Raw genomic sequence first — 20050 nt, 5'->3', positions numbered from 1 at the left:
AAATCTGTATATTAATACGTGAAGTAAAAACTTTGTGCCCGTTTTTACGTAAATCGCGCGTACGGAGGAGTTCGGAAGTCGGAGAGCGGAAATTTCGCACACTTATAGTTTATATAGAGAAGGAGTCTAGAATTCTATTTTTTTTTTTCAATTATGCATAAAAATATTCTAAATCAATGAAAAAAATACATTACGCACACTACCATATATTTAACACAACACGCATATTATACTATTTTGTTAATTGTAAAAGTCTGTAGTCAAATTGAAAAAATTCAAAAAAGGTTCTATATTTTCATTATTTTTTGATATTTTGTAATTTTAATTTTTAATTGTGGTCGAATTTCGACCGCTGGGCGTCCAGTACTTTATTATAAATAGTAGCCAAGATTTGTGATTTTTTTTATTATGTAAGGTATGAACGGTAAGGATATGCAAATATTGCAACCACATAAAAAATCTCCATGAAACTCCACAGATACTTAAAAAAAATGTAATATAGGTATAACAGAATTATAACAGGAATGAAGAAAACAATGCGAGTATATAAAAATTCGTATACAGGGAAAGTTACGTAAATAGCTCTTAAAATTTAGCGGGTTGTAAAAAAACCCGCTTCCAGGACTTCCTCCGGGGATCGTATATCACGAACAATAACCGTTTCCAGGGTTGAGTCTTCATACTTTTACGGTTTCAGATTTCGTTGAATACTCCGTAAAAAAAAATTTCGTCGGGTTTCCCGTATAATTATGAAGGTTAATTTATATAAGTGTTGAATATTTACTTAATATTAATAAGGGTCTTAGGGGTTAATTAATTTTATGAGTCTAATTTTTTTAATGTAAAACCGTTTTGGAGTTTTTGGACGTTACTAATTAACGTGTGATATGTGGATTTATGATCCATGATTTTTTACTTCTCTTCTAATATATAAAATTCTCGTGTCGCGGTGTTTGTAGTTAAACTCCTCCGAAACGGCTTGACCGATTCTCATGAAATTTTGTGTCCATATTGGGTAGGTCTGAGAATCGAACAACATCTATCTTTCATACCCCTAAGTTATGGGGGGATGGGGGAGGGGGATTAAGGGGGTTTATAACGTATACGGCAATACAACGTTTGCGGGGTCAGTTAGTTATTTTTATAAATAAATAAACGATTTACACTCAACGGCACCCCATTAAGATTTTCTTCTGTGTCGAGGACTGGAAACACACACAATACACAAGCACAAACGCCCAGACCACGACACACATCTATATGGCCAATACCAATATCTGTCGTGAGCGCGTTGGCCAACCCGCGAAGGCCAGCGCAACAACCAGTGCTGTGACCGCTGCGCCAACGCGTCGTCAAACGTCGTCAACTTTATTTTTATGTTTAAAAATGTTTAATCTCAGTGTAAAAATCAAATGCCATTATTAACTAGCTGTGTCCGCGACTTCGTCCGCGAGGAATTTAACAAAAAAGTTATTGTTCAGCTCGCAGAGTGACAAAATAATAATATTTCGAAAATAAATGTAGCTTAAGTTACTCCTTATTACATCCGCTAACAGCCAGTCAAAGTCCCGTCAAAATCGTTTCAGCCGTTTCAGAGATTAGCCGGAACAAACAGACATAGATAGACGGACTGACGAAAATTGTAAAAAATGTCATTTTGGTATATATACCGTGTATCTATTTACTCTATATTACAAACAGACACTCAAATTTTATTTAATTATATAGATAAAGATGTGTGGACTTAGTGACGCTGTATTTCATGCAGGGTATTTATTTATTAATACTTTATTGCACAATACATTATTTATTATAATATTAAAAACAGACACTCCAATTTTATTTATTTGTATAAATAATACAATATAAGAGGAGGTAAAATTGAATTAGCACGTTTTAGGTTTATATGTAGAAATTATTTTTAGCAGTAATTCATCTACATACTAGCACTATAATTTATGATTTTTGAGGACCATTCGATACTATATCTAGTGTAGGTAAAATAATTATCTTTTTTTGAAAATGATAACAATAATTTTCTAACTAATCCTAATAGACTACCCTTATGGTGGCTCTGGTTTCTGCTGCGCGGGTTGCTGGTTCGATTCCCACCTAAGTCTGGGTCTAATATTTGTGTAGGTATTATTACTATGTACCAATAATACAAGCATTAAGTTGCTTACCATAGGAACAGACGGCCGTGTATGTATGTTATAAGATTTTTGTTATTATTTATTTATTTAATAATCCTCCCCTTATTTAGTCCCTGTCTCATAAAAAGCCATATCAAAACTACTGGTTTTTCACACATAACAGTTAAAATCTCTACTCCATCTAAATCAGTCTAAATCAGTCACCCATTCTATAGAACAGCTGCTTTCCTTTCATTCTTTTCTAGTGTCGAACCCTTTAGTGACAAAATCTCTTTATATTTGAATAGGGATTTTAAAAAAGAGCTCTTTATATGTCTAAATAACTTGACTAGCCGGTTTAGGCAGTTTGTAGTGACCCTGCTTTCTGCTCCGGGGGTTGTGGGTTCGATTCCCATCCCCAGGTCTGGGTGTAATATATATATTTATTTTTACATATTTATATATGTTTGATTTATGACTATGTTTATCGAAAAAAAAAATTGTAGCTATACCAGTCGGCTGTTACCTATGACACAAGCATTAAGTTGCTTACTTTAGGAACAGACGACCGTGTGTGTGTTGTGTTGATATTTATTTATTTATAAAAAAATGATATTTTTTGTCGTAACTACATTTTTATTTCCTCTGGTTGTATTTAATGAATTATGAACACGCGGCCCATAGAGTGTGCATGTATTTCTGAAAATAATTATAACATTTTTCAATACTTTTAACTAATTTTGGTCTTTACTTATAAAATATTTATATAAATAAAACCAATTAGAATCATCATCATCATTTCAGCCTATTGCAGTCCACTGTTGGACATAGGCCTCCACAAGTTCGCGCCAAACATGACGCGAACTCATGTGTGTTGCCCATAGTCACCCCGCTGGGCAGGCGGGTTGGTGACCGATTAGAATAGAGTTAATTAATTATCAAACTATTTTTTTTAAATTTAAGAATCAAAAGACACGTTTTGAGAATTATCTCTTTAACACAATTATCTATACAAATAAATAAAGTTGAGGTGTCTGTTTGTAATATTAAAATAACCGCTTTTTACTAAATGCATTTGGATGTATCCACGGTATATATACCAAAATAGCATTTTTTACAATTTTTGTTTCTCTGTCTATCTGTCTGTCTGTTTGTCTGTCTGTTTTGTTCCGGCTAATTTCTGAAACGGCTGGACCGATTTTGACGGGACTTTCACTAGCAGATAGCTGATGTAATAAGGATTAACATAGGTTACTTTCGTTTTAGAAATTTATTTATTTTATAGCTGTGCGAAATGAACAATGACTTTTTTGCACGCGGACGAAGTCGCGGGCACAGCTAGTGATATAATATAGAAGTAATATAACCGACCTCGAGATTGAAACGGAGCGACAAGACATCAACGACGCACTTATTTCATAGTTTGCATATGCCATACACAGGAACGGCGGTTCACGTATGCCATGTATGCCGTCTTGTTCAATCATTTGCATATGAATGCATTCAAAATGTAAATTTAAGCGTTCCTCAGACCGCCGGGACGCATCGCTATTCTAATCGATTCGGAATCGATGAATTTAGACCAGAAAAATTATTTCTTTTAAATTTGAACTCTATTTTAGTTATATCTGGTTTTTTAAAGAAATCTTATATACGTTATAGATTATTGTATAAAATCCTCGTGTCACGATGTTAGTTACCATACTCCTCCGAAACGGCTGGACTGATTTTTAAGAAATTTTGTCAATATCTATTTTTCGTACCCCTAAGTAATAGGGGGGGGGGGATTAAGATAGTTAATAACATATATGGCAAAACAACGTTTGTTGGGTCAGCTAATACGAAATATAAATTATTTGATGCATTTTTACTTTTACAAAGAACTTAATCTACAATGAATTTAAACAGTCGGTTTAGAGCCTAGCAGAAATTAAATATAACTATAGTTTTCTATCTCAAGGAGAATATTTGTTTAAATAGAATATGTATACGATATAATCTTTTAGAGAAATCGGATAAATTAATAATAAAAATGGGTGTTTGTGCAGTCCTTGTGGGTCTCCCCATCGTGCCTCGGAGAGCATGTCAAGCCGTCGGTCCCGGTTGTTATCATGTACACCTGATAGCGATCGTTACTCATAGTAGGGAATATATCTGCCAACCCGCATTGGAGCAGCGTGGTGGATTAAGCTCGGATCCTTCTCCTACATGAGGAAAGAGGCCTATGCCCAGTAGTGGAATATTACAGGCTGAAGCGAAAAATGAGTGTGCTTTAGACCACACGACTAAATTAAAACTTATGAAACGTAACTCGCTTTCTTTCTATCTTACTAACATATTTCCCTCTCAACTTCCGTTCGCCTCACCCAATCACACTTTTTGTAACGCTCTCGTCACGCATTCACCAGCTTACTCCCCAAATCAAGCGTGCGTAAAGAAGTTTTACCTTAACAAATGGATAATTTAGTCTACCCTCCATTTCCGAATCGTAGGTTAATACCAAGTATTATATAAAAAAGTGTCTGAAATGTGGCCGTAAACGTAATAAGAAATATGAGGGCATCCGTCCCCGTCACGTACGCTAAGTGGCGTACGAGTACAGTGACGCTCGTAAAAGTAAGTGTAACGCATGCTTGCGTCCCCCGGCTTGTGACTCGATGACGTCACGCCTTGTGACTCGGTCACGGCTTGCTGGCTGTTATGTGTTCGTGACTGTTCAAGTTACAATTCGGTCTTTATGATGTAACGTACTTACGTTATGTTCTTTATGGTATCTAAGAGAGGTAGGAGGGTCTACGACATAGTAGGTTTCTTAAGGCCTGCACGTTTTAACTATAGGGTTTAATATTGACATTTATGCGAGTAATGATGAAAAAATAAATCAAAGATTCGAATTGTAATTGATTGATCTGATTATTTAATGTATATAAATAACAATTTTATAGAAGTAATTTTTTAAATATGTAGGCGTTGCTCAAAATCCCCCACCAACCTTCAGCATACTGAAGCGTACTGGAATGTAAGATCATAACTATCCCCCGTATTGTTACTTTTGCTTTTGATTTTAATTCCGTTATTTTAATTTGTAAAATAGAATTACAATTATGATGAAAAAAAAATTGTTTTAGAGCAGATGTCGTGACAGTGTATTTAAAAAAAATGGCATATTCAGATACAAAATAGCATAGTTGAAGCCAGTTTGCGCCTTACCTGGGTAATGCTGAATGTCTGCTACCTATAACAGGAATCCTCTGGCCATTCCATGACTCTAAGTAGGTCCTTATTCTACAGAAAAGAATACTTTATTTACAGTCTAGTTGATTCAATTTGTTACAACCCACTGCTGGGCATACCTCTTTTTCCATGTAGGAGAAGGATTGGAGCTTAATCTACCACGCTGCTCCCCTGCGGTTGGGAGATATATTCCCTACTATGAGTAACGATTACTATCGGGTCTATGATAACCGGGAGCGACAGTTTTACGTTATTTACGAGGCAAGGTGAGGAGACCCACAAGACACCCAGACGGGAAAGAACTATTTATACAAACACAAATGTTCATTCCGACTTTATGTACAGTATAGATCAATTGTTATCAGTATATAGACTTTACATAGTAATGATCTATTCTGAGTTAGCTTACTTTGTTGTATTAATTCCTCGATTATTTTTTAGATACCGCTTACCGCTTCAGCCTGTAATATCCCACTACTGGGCATAGGCCTCTTTCCCCATGTAGGAGAAGGATCCGAGCTTAATCCACATCGCTGCCCCAATGCGGGTTGGCGGATATATTCCCTACTATGAGTAACGATCGCTATCAGGTGTACATGATAACAACCAGGACCGACGGCTTAACGTGTTCTTCAAGGCACGGTGGGTAGACCCACAAGGATTGCAAACACCCATTCATCATATTTTTTGGATGCCTCTTGTATATTTCTGCGGTCTTAAAACATACCTCACGTTTACATGAGCAAGTTATGTTTAAAATCACAATAAGACCAGTCTTAACCGAGCTTCTAATTTCAAGATTATAGTTAAATAAAGGAGAGACATATGTACTACCAATTTACATATAATAAGAGTTAAAATTGCAATTCGACTTATTTGAAACAAACTCAATTCATAAAAGGAATATTTATATATAGTATTATTTTGTATATATTTAGGGAAATCGACCTCATAATTTAAATCATCTAATCTCTACACATAATAAAGATGCTACGACGTAGACCCTGTAGCAGCTCTACGCCGTAGCGTACGAGTATTTATGTCGCTACAAATCTCAGCCGTCTAACTTAACTGCCAGCACCAACTCCTAAATAAACATAAGTGGTTCATGTCTAGCGCGTTTCGGTTCACTATCAGAGGTCAGAGGTCATTGGCATTATTTACATAATTTTAGTACTAGACGAGGCGAGCGTTTTTACCTCCGTGCTTTACCCATTATACTCTTCGCCTTACTCTACTACTTTGAGTTATAATATGATATCAAAAAATTTAAATCTAATACGAGTAAGTTAATTTCTTTTTAATAAAGAAATAATAATGTAATATTAATTATTATTAAACTTATTATATTTGATGACGCGGTTATAAAACTGTTGCGCTTGCGGTCGCGGATTTGACCCTCGCACATGGCAAACATTTGTATTGGCCATATAGAAAAATGTTTGTTGTGGCCCGGGCATTTGTGCTTGTATATTGTGTGTGTTTCTTGTCCCCAATCTCAGGAGAAAATCCTACTGGGGGCTGTTATGTGAAGCATTTATTTATTATTTCTTATTTATATACAAAAGGATATTTTTAGAAGAATTATTGTCAATCGATTTTTAATACAATAAAATTAATATGTTATACTAATTTTTTATGTGTTTTGTATGTAAAATCAAGTAACATTTATTAAACCAATTCGTATCTTGTTTCAGGTGACCAACACGACGAAAATAAGTCAGATGGTAAGTTAGTTCATATAGCAGGTAAATATTTACATAATCTATTGATAATCTATATTTTAGATTTATGTTTGATTAAAAATAATTCTGTAAATCTCGAAAAACCAAAATAACAAATAACTTTATTAAAACAGGCTACAAAAGCACCTTCGGATCGTCATTTTATTCGACCGCACGACTGAAGTAACATTCTTTAGCTTCTACAGTAATATAGGAAACGTAACTCTCTCTCGTTCTATCTTCCCTTATATCTCCCTCTCAACTTCCGTTTACCTCGCCCGATCACACTTTTCGTAACGCTCTCGTTACGCCAGTTTTAAAGATCTAAGCATACAGACAACGGAAACGACTTTGTTTTATACTATGTAATGATTATTTCAAAGTGCGTATTATATGTTATGAAAGAAACGGTGAAGGAGTTAGCCGTCTTCAAATTTTGTCAAGCAGCCTTAATTTGTCTGAAAAAGTTTCATTATGTAACCGTATTTAAAGATTTGATTGCGTAAATGAGACTTAGCGGGTTACTATAGAGTTGATTTTCGTAATATTTTAAAACGGGATGGTGATTCAATTTCCTTATTACATTTTGTTTTAGATTACGATGTATACATTTTGAAGTGTATTTTATAAGAGTATTATTTTACACTAGCTATACCCGTGCGAATAATTCACACTAATTAAATATAACAATTATCACTTTACAAAATTATAAAAAAGTATTTATACGTAAGTTAATTTGAGATTGAACGAAAAATTTCACAGCACTGGTTGTTGCACGCGAGTTCAATCCTCGTATATGACAAATATTTGTATTGGCCATACAGATGTTTTCCGGGGTCTGGGTGTTTGTGCAGTCCTTGTTGGTCTCCCCACTGTACCTCGGAGAGCACTTTAATCCGTCGTTCCCGGTTGTTATTATGTATAGTAATAGCGATCATTACTCATCTCCTCTGTCGGGGGTCCGAAAACACACACAATACACAAGCACAAACGTCCAGATCACGACGAATATCTATATGACCAATAAAAATGTCTATGGTGAGCGGGGACCGAACCCGCAAACGCCAGCGTAACAGCCAGTGCCGTGACCGTTGCGCTAACGCGTCGACAAAATTGATAAAAAGGAGGCTTTATAAAGTCGGCTAGTAAGATCAAATAACGTCAAATATCATACTGTCAGCTGTATTAGATTAACATTTATTCCGAAATTTCTTTTTATATATAATTTTTAATACAAAAACAGAGATGGAAAAGTCGTCTTTGATTAATAATAAGAAAATGATTCGTCCACAGGGAGGCTAAAGTGCGATACCTTATAAGAAGCCTTAAAATATTATATTTTAATATTCCTTACAGATTAAGAACAGTAACTAGCGTTTTTGTGACGAAAATTATGTGGTTTCTTATTGGCTGACTTCAAAAAATGAGGAGACTCTCGAGTCGACTGTATTTTTTATGTGTGCTACCTCATAACTTTTTACTGGGGCGAATGATTTCGATTATTCCTTTTTTTATCGAAATCTAGGGCTTGTCATATGGTCTTGCTTAAATTTGATTGAGGTTTGATGAGAGCTTTTTGAGCTGTTTCTAATAATGCGTATTTATTTGACTTTTTTTTTATCTACCCACGTTATAAAACTGATCGATTTAATTGAAGTCGATTTTTTTTGCAAGCAAAAACTGCATAAAAATCATATAAAAATAGATTGATAGATAAATACTCATTTAATGAGTGCAAGAACATTAAAGCGGTAAAAGTGACAAGAATATATTTTTCGCTTACTCCATTGAGTTTTTCCAGAGAACCTTTGTGTTAGTAACTTAGTTTTCGAAACTTGTAGTGAAGAAGCGATCGTTAAAAAAATCGTACTGAAGCTTACTGAAATGTTACCAGCTTGTAAGCGTACAGAATAGTGATTGGATCTCAATCAGCTACGCTGTTCCAATGGGTTCTAGAAATTAAAAGAAAAAATTTTTTTTTTCTAAATTGAACGCAAGCTGCTGGCACAGCGCCATCTATGGGCATTTTTTATCATATTAGCTGATTAATACACTGATTGTATCTCCGATAGATCTACTTTAAAATATCGGCATCAGTACAGACGGTACCATCACAGATTTAACCCCGTGATCGTCTAAAAGTTACACACCTATTTTATGTACGCGGTCATCTCAAGGCCTTTTTGATTCAACCTGTAGCATCCCACTGCTGGGCATGGGCCTTATTAGGAGATGGATTAGAGTTTTATCCAGCACGCTGCTCCACTACAAATTGACGGATAGTTAAGTCCGTTATTAATGTACAGTTAACATTTTTGATACTAAATGAAACTACCAACCTGTTAAATATACAATTTATTTTATTTACACAATCGAAATGAAATTGTGTCTTAGTTTCGAAGTGGGTGTTTGTCAAACAAGATGGAAGAAGCATTAGGGTATTCAAGACAAACTAAACTTTCTGTGTAATCAATATTTACGATGTGATTGTTTCGTTGATTATTTATTTAATATTTTGTATACAATTCTGGTAAAAATTGTGTTACATCGTACTAGTGTTTGTGTGCTTGTGTTTCACAAAAAAAAAAAATATAATGTTTTTGATATAAAAGTGGATTTGTATTTTAGTGAAATGAAAATCTCTATAAAACGAATTGGTATTTGTTATTTACAATATTTTTGAATTTTCATATGAAAAACATTCAATGCAAAATAAATATTCTTCCTCTAATAAATACGCTTCAGCCTGTAATATCCCACTCCTGGGCATAGGCCTCTTTCCCCATGTAGGAGAAGGATCAGAGCTTAATCCCTCGCGCTGCTCCAATGCGGGTTGGTGGATATGTATGTGATCGCTACTATGAGTAACGATCGCTATCAGGACGCCGCGTTGGCGCAAAGGTTAGTCATGGATTGTACGTGTTGCGCTGGCGGTTGCAGGTTCGATCACCGCACATGACAAACATTTGTATTGGCGATACAGGTGTTTGCCGTAATCTGTATGTTTGTGCAATCCTTGTGGGTGACGTTAAGCCGTCCGTCCCGGTTGTTATCATATACACCTGATAGCGATCGTAACTCTAATAAATACTATAACATTAAAATAATATCTGTAGTTTTTTTTTTACAATACAAAAATGTAGATTTGTTTCATTCAATTTGTTGTCTGATCTAATCGACCTTAAGTTAACTACAAACCCAAAACATGAAATTTCTCGTCTTTATTTAGTTTATTTTAAAAACAAAAAAGTTTTCACAAATTCACCGTTTTACGCTTCTGGATCCCTAATCTTAAATATTGTATCGTTTAATGTTATTCATGAATTCGCGTTAATTTAAATCTATTTTGTATTGTGATGTCATTCTATTCTTCAGAAAATTTACTTACTAAAATACTTTCATTATAAAGACATATTCTAAGCATCGAGCGAGCCGTGTTCAGCTGAGCGAGTGAGCCGATTTCCTACCTCGCCAATAACAATATCACGTATATGCACTATATCGCTAAACGCAACGGATGCATTATGCAAACGTCAGCGGCGTGCTCGCTTATAGTTCGGGAATTCAATATTATAGTATCATAGCTGTGGTTTTACTACTCTACTACATTAGTTAGGTTTGATAGGTATTGCTACCATTTCTGTATTTTTGAACAAATAATCTTAAATAATAAATCTGTTGGTGGCTAATAAAAATAATGATAATAGCTCTTTGTTTGATAATACACAATTTATACAGTAAAATACAATTGAATCCTAATACTATTGTTATCAATTCTATTCTAGTATTCTAATACTATAGCTATAATAATTTAATAAATAATTTTAATGCTATTGTTAAAGTAAAATAATAATAATAATAAAAAGCAATATCTTTAACAGTATTTACGTTTAAGATTATATGTCACGACGCGGAAATACACAAACGAGTGTGGGCCCGTCATTGTCCTGCCACGTCATTCCCCGTCACGTCATACCACGTTCTCGTCATTATTGTCTGAAATTACCAACATTCTTCAAGTGTCATTCACGAATAATGTCTGTTCATCTATTGTATTAAAAATATATAAACATGTTGCTATTTATTACATCGGCGAACGATTTATGTAACAAAGCGTTTAAGCGTTCCTGAGGTTAAGCGTAATCAAGCGAGACTATAAATCACGTGTTTAAATACTTTTACGAAAATTTCGTAGTAATTAACAAATACATTATACAAAAGTTTAACATAACATGGTATGTAAGCTATTTAACATTTACGATAGTTATGTTTTATACGATAGTTACGCCCCGGCTTCGCACGGTAGCAAAAACTATCAATGTTCCTCTATTATATTATGCATTTATTATACATATAAACCTTACTCTTTAATCACTCTATCTATTAAAAAAACCGCATTAAAATCCGTTGCATAGTTTTAAAGATTTAAGCATACATAGATACAGAGAAAGCGACTTTGTTTTATACTATGTAGTGAAGATTTGTAGGATTAGTAATCTGACGACATTATTTAACCTAAAGTATTAAAATTGATTTTAACTAAGGGCGCAGCAGGAAATATCCAGCTCAAAAACTGGAGCAGCCTACCTGGGGAAGTACCTCGACCTTATAGAATATCATAAATATAATACAACTTTCTAGCAGTGTTGTCTTTATGTTGATGCGTAATGTGATCAGAGTTCCTGGAGGAGATTGGGGGAAGGGTAAGTCTAATAACCCTTAATTAGGCGCATGGGGTCACGGCCATTTCAAATTGAAAAATATATATCTTTGAGAGATTTGAGCGCGCCCACGCTCACTCTAGCTTCCTAACTTCCCTCAGGGGACGCAAATCAGTCGCTTCCAGAACATCTACGCATATGCACTGGTCGCTTTTCTCTAGAGCGCTGACCCCATGCGACCACTTACGTGATTTTTTTTTTGCGGAAGTAAGTTTTTATTTTTATGCTTTTACTTCGTTTATATTCGTAAATTGGTAATTTTTTATATTAGTATATATGTATTTATATACCGGCTATTTAATTTACCTATTTTTGTGTTTATTTGCACAGACTTTTTCTTATATTTTCAGTTTATTGATTTTTTAAGTGGCTAATAATAGGCAGTTATTGGAATGGCTGGAGGTGGCCGACGATGAGCAAGATGTTGCTAGTTCTGCTTCGGAAGACAAATTAGTAAACGGCAACGCTGTGAATAGTTCCCATATGATTCTGGTAGTAAAATTGAAGAGTTCGCAGATAGTCAAGTTATATCATCTGAATCATCGGTGGCAAAAGTGATGTCGATTGCAATGAACAACTTTGCACTAGTTATAATTTTGGAAGAGAAGTAGAAATCTGGCTATATTTTGTCATCTTCTAAAGTTATCTGGCATCAACGCATTTATCATACTCAGATCGAATGCTAATAAGAATATTACAAATACAAGACAGTTTTTTTTTTAATTGGCAGCAGTACTTATAGAAAGTCACAAAAAGCATCGTATTAGCAGCTTTCTGTCCCTGCGTCAACAAAAAAATGGCTCCGTGAAGCACATGATATGAAAAAGACGGTGCATCAGTCAATATCTAAGCGCGGACGTTGCTCATTGTATCCTAGGAAGAACGACAAAAAAGTGCCAACCAAATGTCATAAGTGTTGTAAATTTGTTTCTCAACAACACTTTAGAGTATACTGCGTCGATTGCAGATAAAAATAATCGGCTAATAAGACTTATTATTATTTTTTTAAATAAGCGTATCGGCTAAGTCAAAAATTATGTAGTTTTAGGAGTAGTTAGAAGTTTGTCATTTTTTGTTTAAATTTTAAGTCAGAGCTATATTTGTGTTTATTAAAGTTAAAGATAATAAAGAAAACTAATATTTTATATAACCCGATCATTGTTTTATTTATTTCATACACTCCTTTTTCAATCTTGTTTTTGGGGTCACTCGAGACCCCATGCGACTAATTGTGTGATTTTCTTAATGCGCCTAATTAAGGGATAAGCTATGGTAATCGCTTGCCATCAGGTGAGACGTACACTTGTTTGCCGACCAAGCTATACATAAAAAATCAGACATGTCCATGTGCGACGATGACCATTTAACATCAGGTGGCCTTGTGGTTCGTTTGCCCGCCAATGTAATAAAAAGTGTCAGCTATGACGTACTATTTTTTCAATCTGGATGGTAGTTTTTTTTTTGTGTAATAATAACATCATCAATAAATACTTGCACATTTAAGAAGTAAGATAAACCGATATCAGACACTGAGTCTAAAATATAGTTAGGTTTTTAGATATTGTTACAAGTAAAAATATAAGCGAGAAATCTTGGTATGTAAAGTTACGAGTATTAAGTCTAATCCTTAACCAGCAATTTCACCTTCCTACATATATAGCATTTAAGGTGAAATTACATACAATATAAACGTCATACAGATAATAATAAATAATGGTAGATCCTGTGGCCTAACAGTTTATATAGAGAAGGAGTGCAAAATGCTTATATTTTTTAAATAAAAAAAAAAAACATTACACACACTACTATGTATTTGACACACACACGCATAATATACTTTTTGTTAATTGTCAAAGTCTATAAGTCAAATTGAGAAAAAGGTTCTTTATTTTCATAATTTTTTGGTTTTCTTTATTTTAAATTTTTGATTATGATCAAATTTCGACCTCTGGGTGACCACTAGTATTATTAAATATAGATATACCAAGATTATAATAACCTTCCTAAGCTGTACGGGTTAAGGTGTTTCAAATGAACTCTGTAACCAAATTTTACATAACACGTTATTCGATACATACATGCGTGCCTAGCGGATTAATGTTATTATTAACTTTTTCGTTTACTTTTTTGTTTTTATTTTTGTTTTTAAATAATAAACACTTCACATGTTCCACACAATTTTTTTTCTGAATAACGCATTCTATATTAGATGGCAGATAATTTTTAATTATTATTTTTTTTAACGACAAATTCGAATCAAATATGGAATCTCGAAGATGTAACTTTCACATAAGAATTACAAATACGTGTTAAAAATAATCGGTGTCTATAAGCTTCGGCAATCGCTTACCATTATGTGAGCCGTATGCTTGTTTGTCAACCTAGTTAAATTAAAACCGTCAACCGTTAAAAATCCATTCGTTACTAGACAATTCTTCAATCACGAAGACCTTCACGATCGGATAAGGCTACTCGCGATTTCCTCGAAATTCCTCTTAGCGCTGTAACCGAAAATTACCCAGACATATTAATCTATGATACGTTTCAATCGAGATGACACATAATTAGTCACGTAGCGACGGGTGGCGCATTACAAAAGATTTACTTTCCATGAATACGCTTTCAAACTTTAATGGAATTGGATGACGGCTTAATTGAATCATCCGAGACTGGTTCATAAGGTACCATCAGACTGATGGAACAACGCGCTGTTTTCGGTTGCTATTTATGCGTTGATTTTGGTATTCGTATTTGTAGTTTGTTCGTATTTGTAGTTTATTGTAAGTTGTTGTGTTGTTCAGTTTGTAGTTATCATTTTTTTATGTAATGTACATACGTAAGTACATTAAGATCTTTTAGTAAATTATTTAGTAGCTAGTTTAGCTAGCTAGCTTTTCCTTTTTCATTAGGTTTATTTTGAATAAAAAGCAAGCTTTGCTTGGTATCAAACAGTCTAAAAAAATTGTATAATTAAATAAATATCAAATAATAAATTGTGCTGATAAAATAAAACAGTATGATTGAGTGATAAAAATGTATTACAAAACTTACCAGCTACGGCTTGCATACAAAGTACTAACAAAAAAGTTTAATAACGGACAGCGTGTAATAAAGACAAACTGGTCTATATTAATACGTACACATATAAAGAAGAACCTGACGCTTACAACGACATTTCAAACGGCTTGCACCGCCATTAGGACGTCGACATATAATTAAATTATATTTAATTTATTCTATTGAATCAGTCAATTATATTAATAGAGTAATTTAACATAACAGTGATTTTAAATGGATGCATAACGTAACCGCTTATTCAATTTTGTGTGATCGCTAACCAGAGTGGTACAGGAACCGCAACAGATAAGTGGTGTTGTATGAAGTACCTTAATTTTATTTTATTTTTTTTGATTTTGACTCCGTGTTTTCTCCTTAAAATAAAGCTTATTTATCTCCGTAATAACGTAATAATACACCTGGTAACGGCCCCGGTGTACTGTTGCGAGTAGTTGCCTAAAACACCGACGGTTTGGGGGTTCGATTCTCGCTCAGGACGGATATTTATACTTGTAAAAATATTTCTTTTCCGTTTGAATGCCTGTCCTTTGCGGGTCTCCCAATCGTACCTCGAAAAGCACGTTAAGTCGGTCCCAGTTGTTATCCTAAATATCTGATAAGAATCGCTTCTCAAAGTAAGCAAAATATCCGCTAACCCGCAGTGGAGCAGCGTGGTGGATTAAATGCTAATCCTTCTCCTATATGGCGAAAGAGGACTATGCCCAGTAGTGGGATGTTACAAGCTGAATGCATACGACTCCTGGTAAAAACATTAACACGTTGCTTGTAGTTTTTGAGTAAATACACATTACATACAAAAAATCAAATATTTCCAGTTTATAATATCCGTTTTTTTTTTCATATATACTCGTTATATGAGCATAGATATAAACTTCATTTATAGTAGGTTATATCAGTAGTGTAAATGTCAATATCATCTAGTTTAAAACAACTTAAAAACCATTAAGTTGTTCTTTTTTTGATTTTGTAATATAGATTAAAAATATTTTGAATTACATATACAGAGCATGACAATCCGTGAAACGGTAAGTGACATGTCATCGCTGTAGAAATGTTTTTGCCGATTTTTTCATAATAAACTCATCTCTGTCCAAATGAACGTGACAATGACAAAAAACTTAAAATGAAACATGAATTGCTTAAAAACGTTTTTAGTTTTATATTGGAAATATAATAAAATATCCTTAAAATTGATACTCATTTATATTTTCTATCAAAAAAGTATTATTATAAAAATAAAAAGAAATTTGATATAAAAATAAAATAATAAAAAGTTTATAAAATTTATATATATTACGGGGGTACGCCACACTTTTTTTTTTTAATGTTAATTTTAGTTATAGTGTAATCTGAAAAATAACCCATATTTCAGATCGTCGAGTAATCTCGAAATATTCCTAATCGGTTCCGATATGCGAAATATAGAAGTTATGTGACGCACGCTTGTTCTATCAAGAAAGAAACCCTTTTTTTAAATATAGTTTTGAGGTTTTACGTGTAAAATAATTGTCTTTTTATTTTTTAAAGCTAACAGACGTCCAAACCACACATCTCAATAGAGATAGAATTTTTATTAAAAGTAACACCATTTGAAAATTACCCTCAAGGGCCACTCGAGGCCGTCTTTTTTACGAAACATTTCGAAACAGTAAAATGTATGTTAAAATTACCGTCACACAGATCCTAAAAAAAGATAAAGTGTTCCCAACATTTTAGGTAATGCTTAAAAAATACGCTAAAATATATTTGTTTTCATTCACCCCGGTTTCTGCTTTTATCTCTTAATCCAACACCGTACGGACCGTATTTGGACTCACACAGCAGTGATTTAAAATGGATTATTTCTGAATTCTTATTATTGAAAAAATATAAAGTTCACTTATTTTTTCCTTTTCCATTTCTGCGATTCCGCGTTTTTTGTTTTCTTAAATTGTCTGTGAACACTTATGTTTATAACTAATTATCTATGGCTAAATTATTAAAAATTAAATCCTTTTTTTTTCAAGAAAGGGTCTTAGTGGCCAGAGACATACGGTTTAACTTTTTCAGGCTCAAGTTTAGATAGGTATTTCAGATTAATAACAATAGTTTAAGCCTGTTTTGTCTCTTTGACATCTGTGGCATTATGAAAGTTAATACCAGCCTAACTGTCTAAACTTACGCAAACTTTAAGTTTACCAAATTTTGTAACATTTCAGGCAACTATATTACGATGTTTAAATTTGAAAATATGGAATTTTACTCTGAAAAATTTTACGAATACTAGCTTTAAAAATACTCTCATATTCAAAAAGATACGATATTCTTCCAAAAGATTTATTTAAATATTTTATTTATTCGTGATTTATTAGACGTTGTCACGTCAAAAGTAAATTATAAGTTAAAGCAGTTATAAATTTAGTTCCAGTTATTAAGTTTTTTCTTAAGCTGTTTTTAATCTTAACTACCAGTATATAAGTGTATAATCTATGGTCTTAGCTCTCACTATCAATATAAATTGGAAGAGATTTCATTTACCACCGTTGCTAACTAAATGTGTATACAAATAATTGTAAAAAAAATTTAAAATCAATAAAGGGGTTTTTTTTATATTTACACAAATTTCACTCATTGCAATGAAACAACTTTTTCGAATTTCATCGCAGTTTATTAAGTTTTTTAAATGCCCGACGTTTCGGATACTTTACAGCAACCATGGTCACGGTAGGACTCTCGTCCTCCAAAAAACTTGTTACATTTAAGATTTCATAAAGATGTTTTTTTTTTTCATATTTGACGTATATATTTGTAATAAATTTTCGTACATTTATATCAGATGCCATTTGGAACCCAACGCGAATCAAAGTCAAAGTCGCAAATCCGTTGTGATTCAAATGATAATACTTATCAGAGCGTGATGTACGATTCGGAACAGGCAGGTTTATTACTTGTACCGTTGTGTCGTACAACTGGAGCGTATGGACGCCATCTTGGTGACGGTCTGTCAAATGCATTTGGGGAAAGCATATTTCGACGGAAAATTTAATCGGATGCACGAGCGAATATGAAATTGTTGCAACTGATTTTAAATTTCGAATTTTAACCGCTTCCATTCGGTGAATGTTTTGTATGGATGTAAGTTTCTATAATTGAATTGGTTTAGATTCGAGAGGAATACGTAGATATTTTCTAAATAATGAAGGAAGATTTGATTTTTTTTTGTACACTGCTTTTTTAGCACATCGTCGTATCAGTCGATGTCACTTTGGGCGTATTCAGCTTAGATCTCAATAATTTGAGATAAATTTTATTAAATAAAAGTACTCGCTTTCATAGGCCTCTACTTATTATTAAAAAAAAAATCACCAGCTACTTAAACCATGTGATATTTTTTTTCAAATGAAGCAATCGTTGCATTTTTGGCAATGAGTGAAGACACTTCCTATGGCAGTCCACTGCGGGACATAGGCCTCCTCAAGTACGCGTCAAACATTCCAGTTTTCCGCAACCCTCATCCACCTTCGTCGGCTATCTTACTTATATCGTCGGTCCAGCTGGTAGGAGAACATACTGCGTTTGCCTACACGCGGTCTCCAGGACATGCTTATTGATATACTGACACTTACACTGAGTTAGTTAAGAGAAAAAAGTTGTAATTTTTTTTTTTTTTTTTTGAGTTGGCACCATCCAGATCATGCATCATCACTCTATATTATTTCCCAGACTACTACCAACTAACGAACTAATATCCTTATTGAAATTTCTGTATAAACGTAGATTAAAATATATACCTGTTAGTCTTATTTCAGAGATCATGACAAATTTACTTCTCTTAAACGCAATGCTATTCCCATTTACAAAAAAAATAGTCACCGACCTGATATTTTTGGGTCACAAAGTAATGAGGTCATAATTGCGATAGGCCGTTGGGTGTCAGTTCAGTGAATTCATCACACGTATATTCAATTTACTTAATGTAATGTAATTAAAAAGTTACATTTTTTTGTTGAAAAACAAATTACTAAATGAATATTAAGGTTATTACATAGGCTGTATTAAATTACGGGATGAATTTCTAAATTACTGACGAAATTCTATAAAAATCTAAACTTGGATTGGTATGTTAGATAATTTAATATGAATTACTGCCTCACAATGAAAAATGTTATAGAGAAAGGTAGAGGAAAAGGAGAGGTTTCTACAAAAGATAGGGAATTTAATGTGGTGCTAACTATGGGAACCACGAACACTTAACAAAATTAGCAATATCTGTGAAAAAGTCTTGTCCTTTTGTGTTGTGTTCGTATTTATTCTCAATGTCTGAAAATATATAAATAATATTTTTTTTCTTTATAATTATAGATAATTAAATAAAAGTAGCAAATACGTTATTTTATAAATGTCTTCTCACAAAAAAAAAAAAAAATTAATGTCAAATTTTTACAAAATGCGTTACCATACATATAACAACTTATCAAATCCCTACTAATATTATAATATTATAAATGTGAATGTTAGTTTGTTTGTTACGCTTTCACGCGAAAACTACATAACGGATCATCATGAAACTTTGTGCACATATTGTTGGATGTATTAGAAGTAACATGTGATACTTTTTATTTGAAAAAAATTCGAGCCGAAGCCGCGCGTAAAAGTTAGTATTTAATATTTTTGTAAGTGTAACTAGTTTATATAGTATACTGGGTTTAGTATTGTAATATAAAAATAACAAAACACTGTTAACAATAAAAATATAATTATTAACAAAACTAAAATATAAACAAAAGAACACAATACAACAAGGAATCAAAGAAGGAATTCAGGAGTTTCAGTAATATTTCGGGAGTTAGTTTCATATCTACAAGAACAAACCTCAGAGTCAAAAGTTAACAACTATTCACGAATAAAACCGCGTTCAAAAGCTGAAACTCAACAACGAAACCGATACACAGCTTTATTAAACTTTAAAAACAATGTTTACCTTTAAAACTGTTCCAATAGTGAATATTTTACGTGTGTGGTTTTTGGAAAAATTTTTTGAATAATTAAATTATAAATGCGACATTAGTTCCGATATTGGTAAAGTCAGTATTTTCTGCAAAGATAACATGTTAAGCGTTTTGGTACAGTGTGAAAAAAGTAAAAAATAATAATAAGGAAAGTGCTAGATTCTCGACGGCCC

General features: G+C 33.3%; 1 protein-coding gene across 1 annotated transcript in view; it reads left to right on the top strand.

The window, feature by feature from the left end:
* Positions 1 to 20050, top strand: part of LOC123653898 (disintegrin and metalloproteinase domain-containing protein 11) — a 272141-nt gene that overhangs the window by 694 nt on the left and 251397 nt on the right. The window contains exon 3 of the mRNA XM_045589876.1: positions 1089 to 1091. Coding sequence (XP_045445832.1) covers positions 1089 to 1091 — 3 coding nt within the window. The remainder of the gene's footprint in view (positions 1 to 1088; positions 1092 to 20050) is intronic.

The sequence above is a fragment of the Melitaea cinxia genome, chromosome 5 (assembly GCF_905220565.1).
Source record: "Melitaea cinxia chromosome 5, ilMelCinx1.1, whole genome shotgun sequence".
Classification (NCBI taxonomy): Eukaryota; Metazoa; Arthropoda; class Insecta; order Lepidoptera; family Nymphalidae; genus Melitaea; species Melitaea cinxia.
The sequence above is the reverse complement of the archived record's forward strand: the minus strand, read 5'-3'. Positions and strand labels throughout refer to the sequence as shown.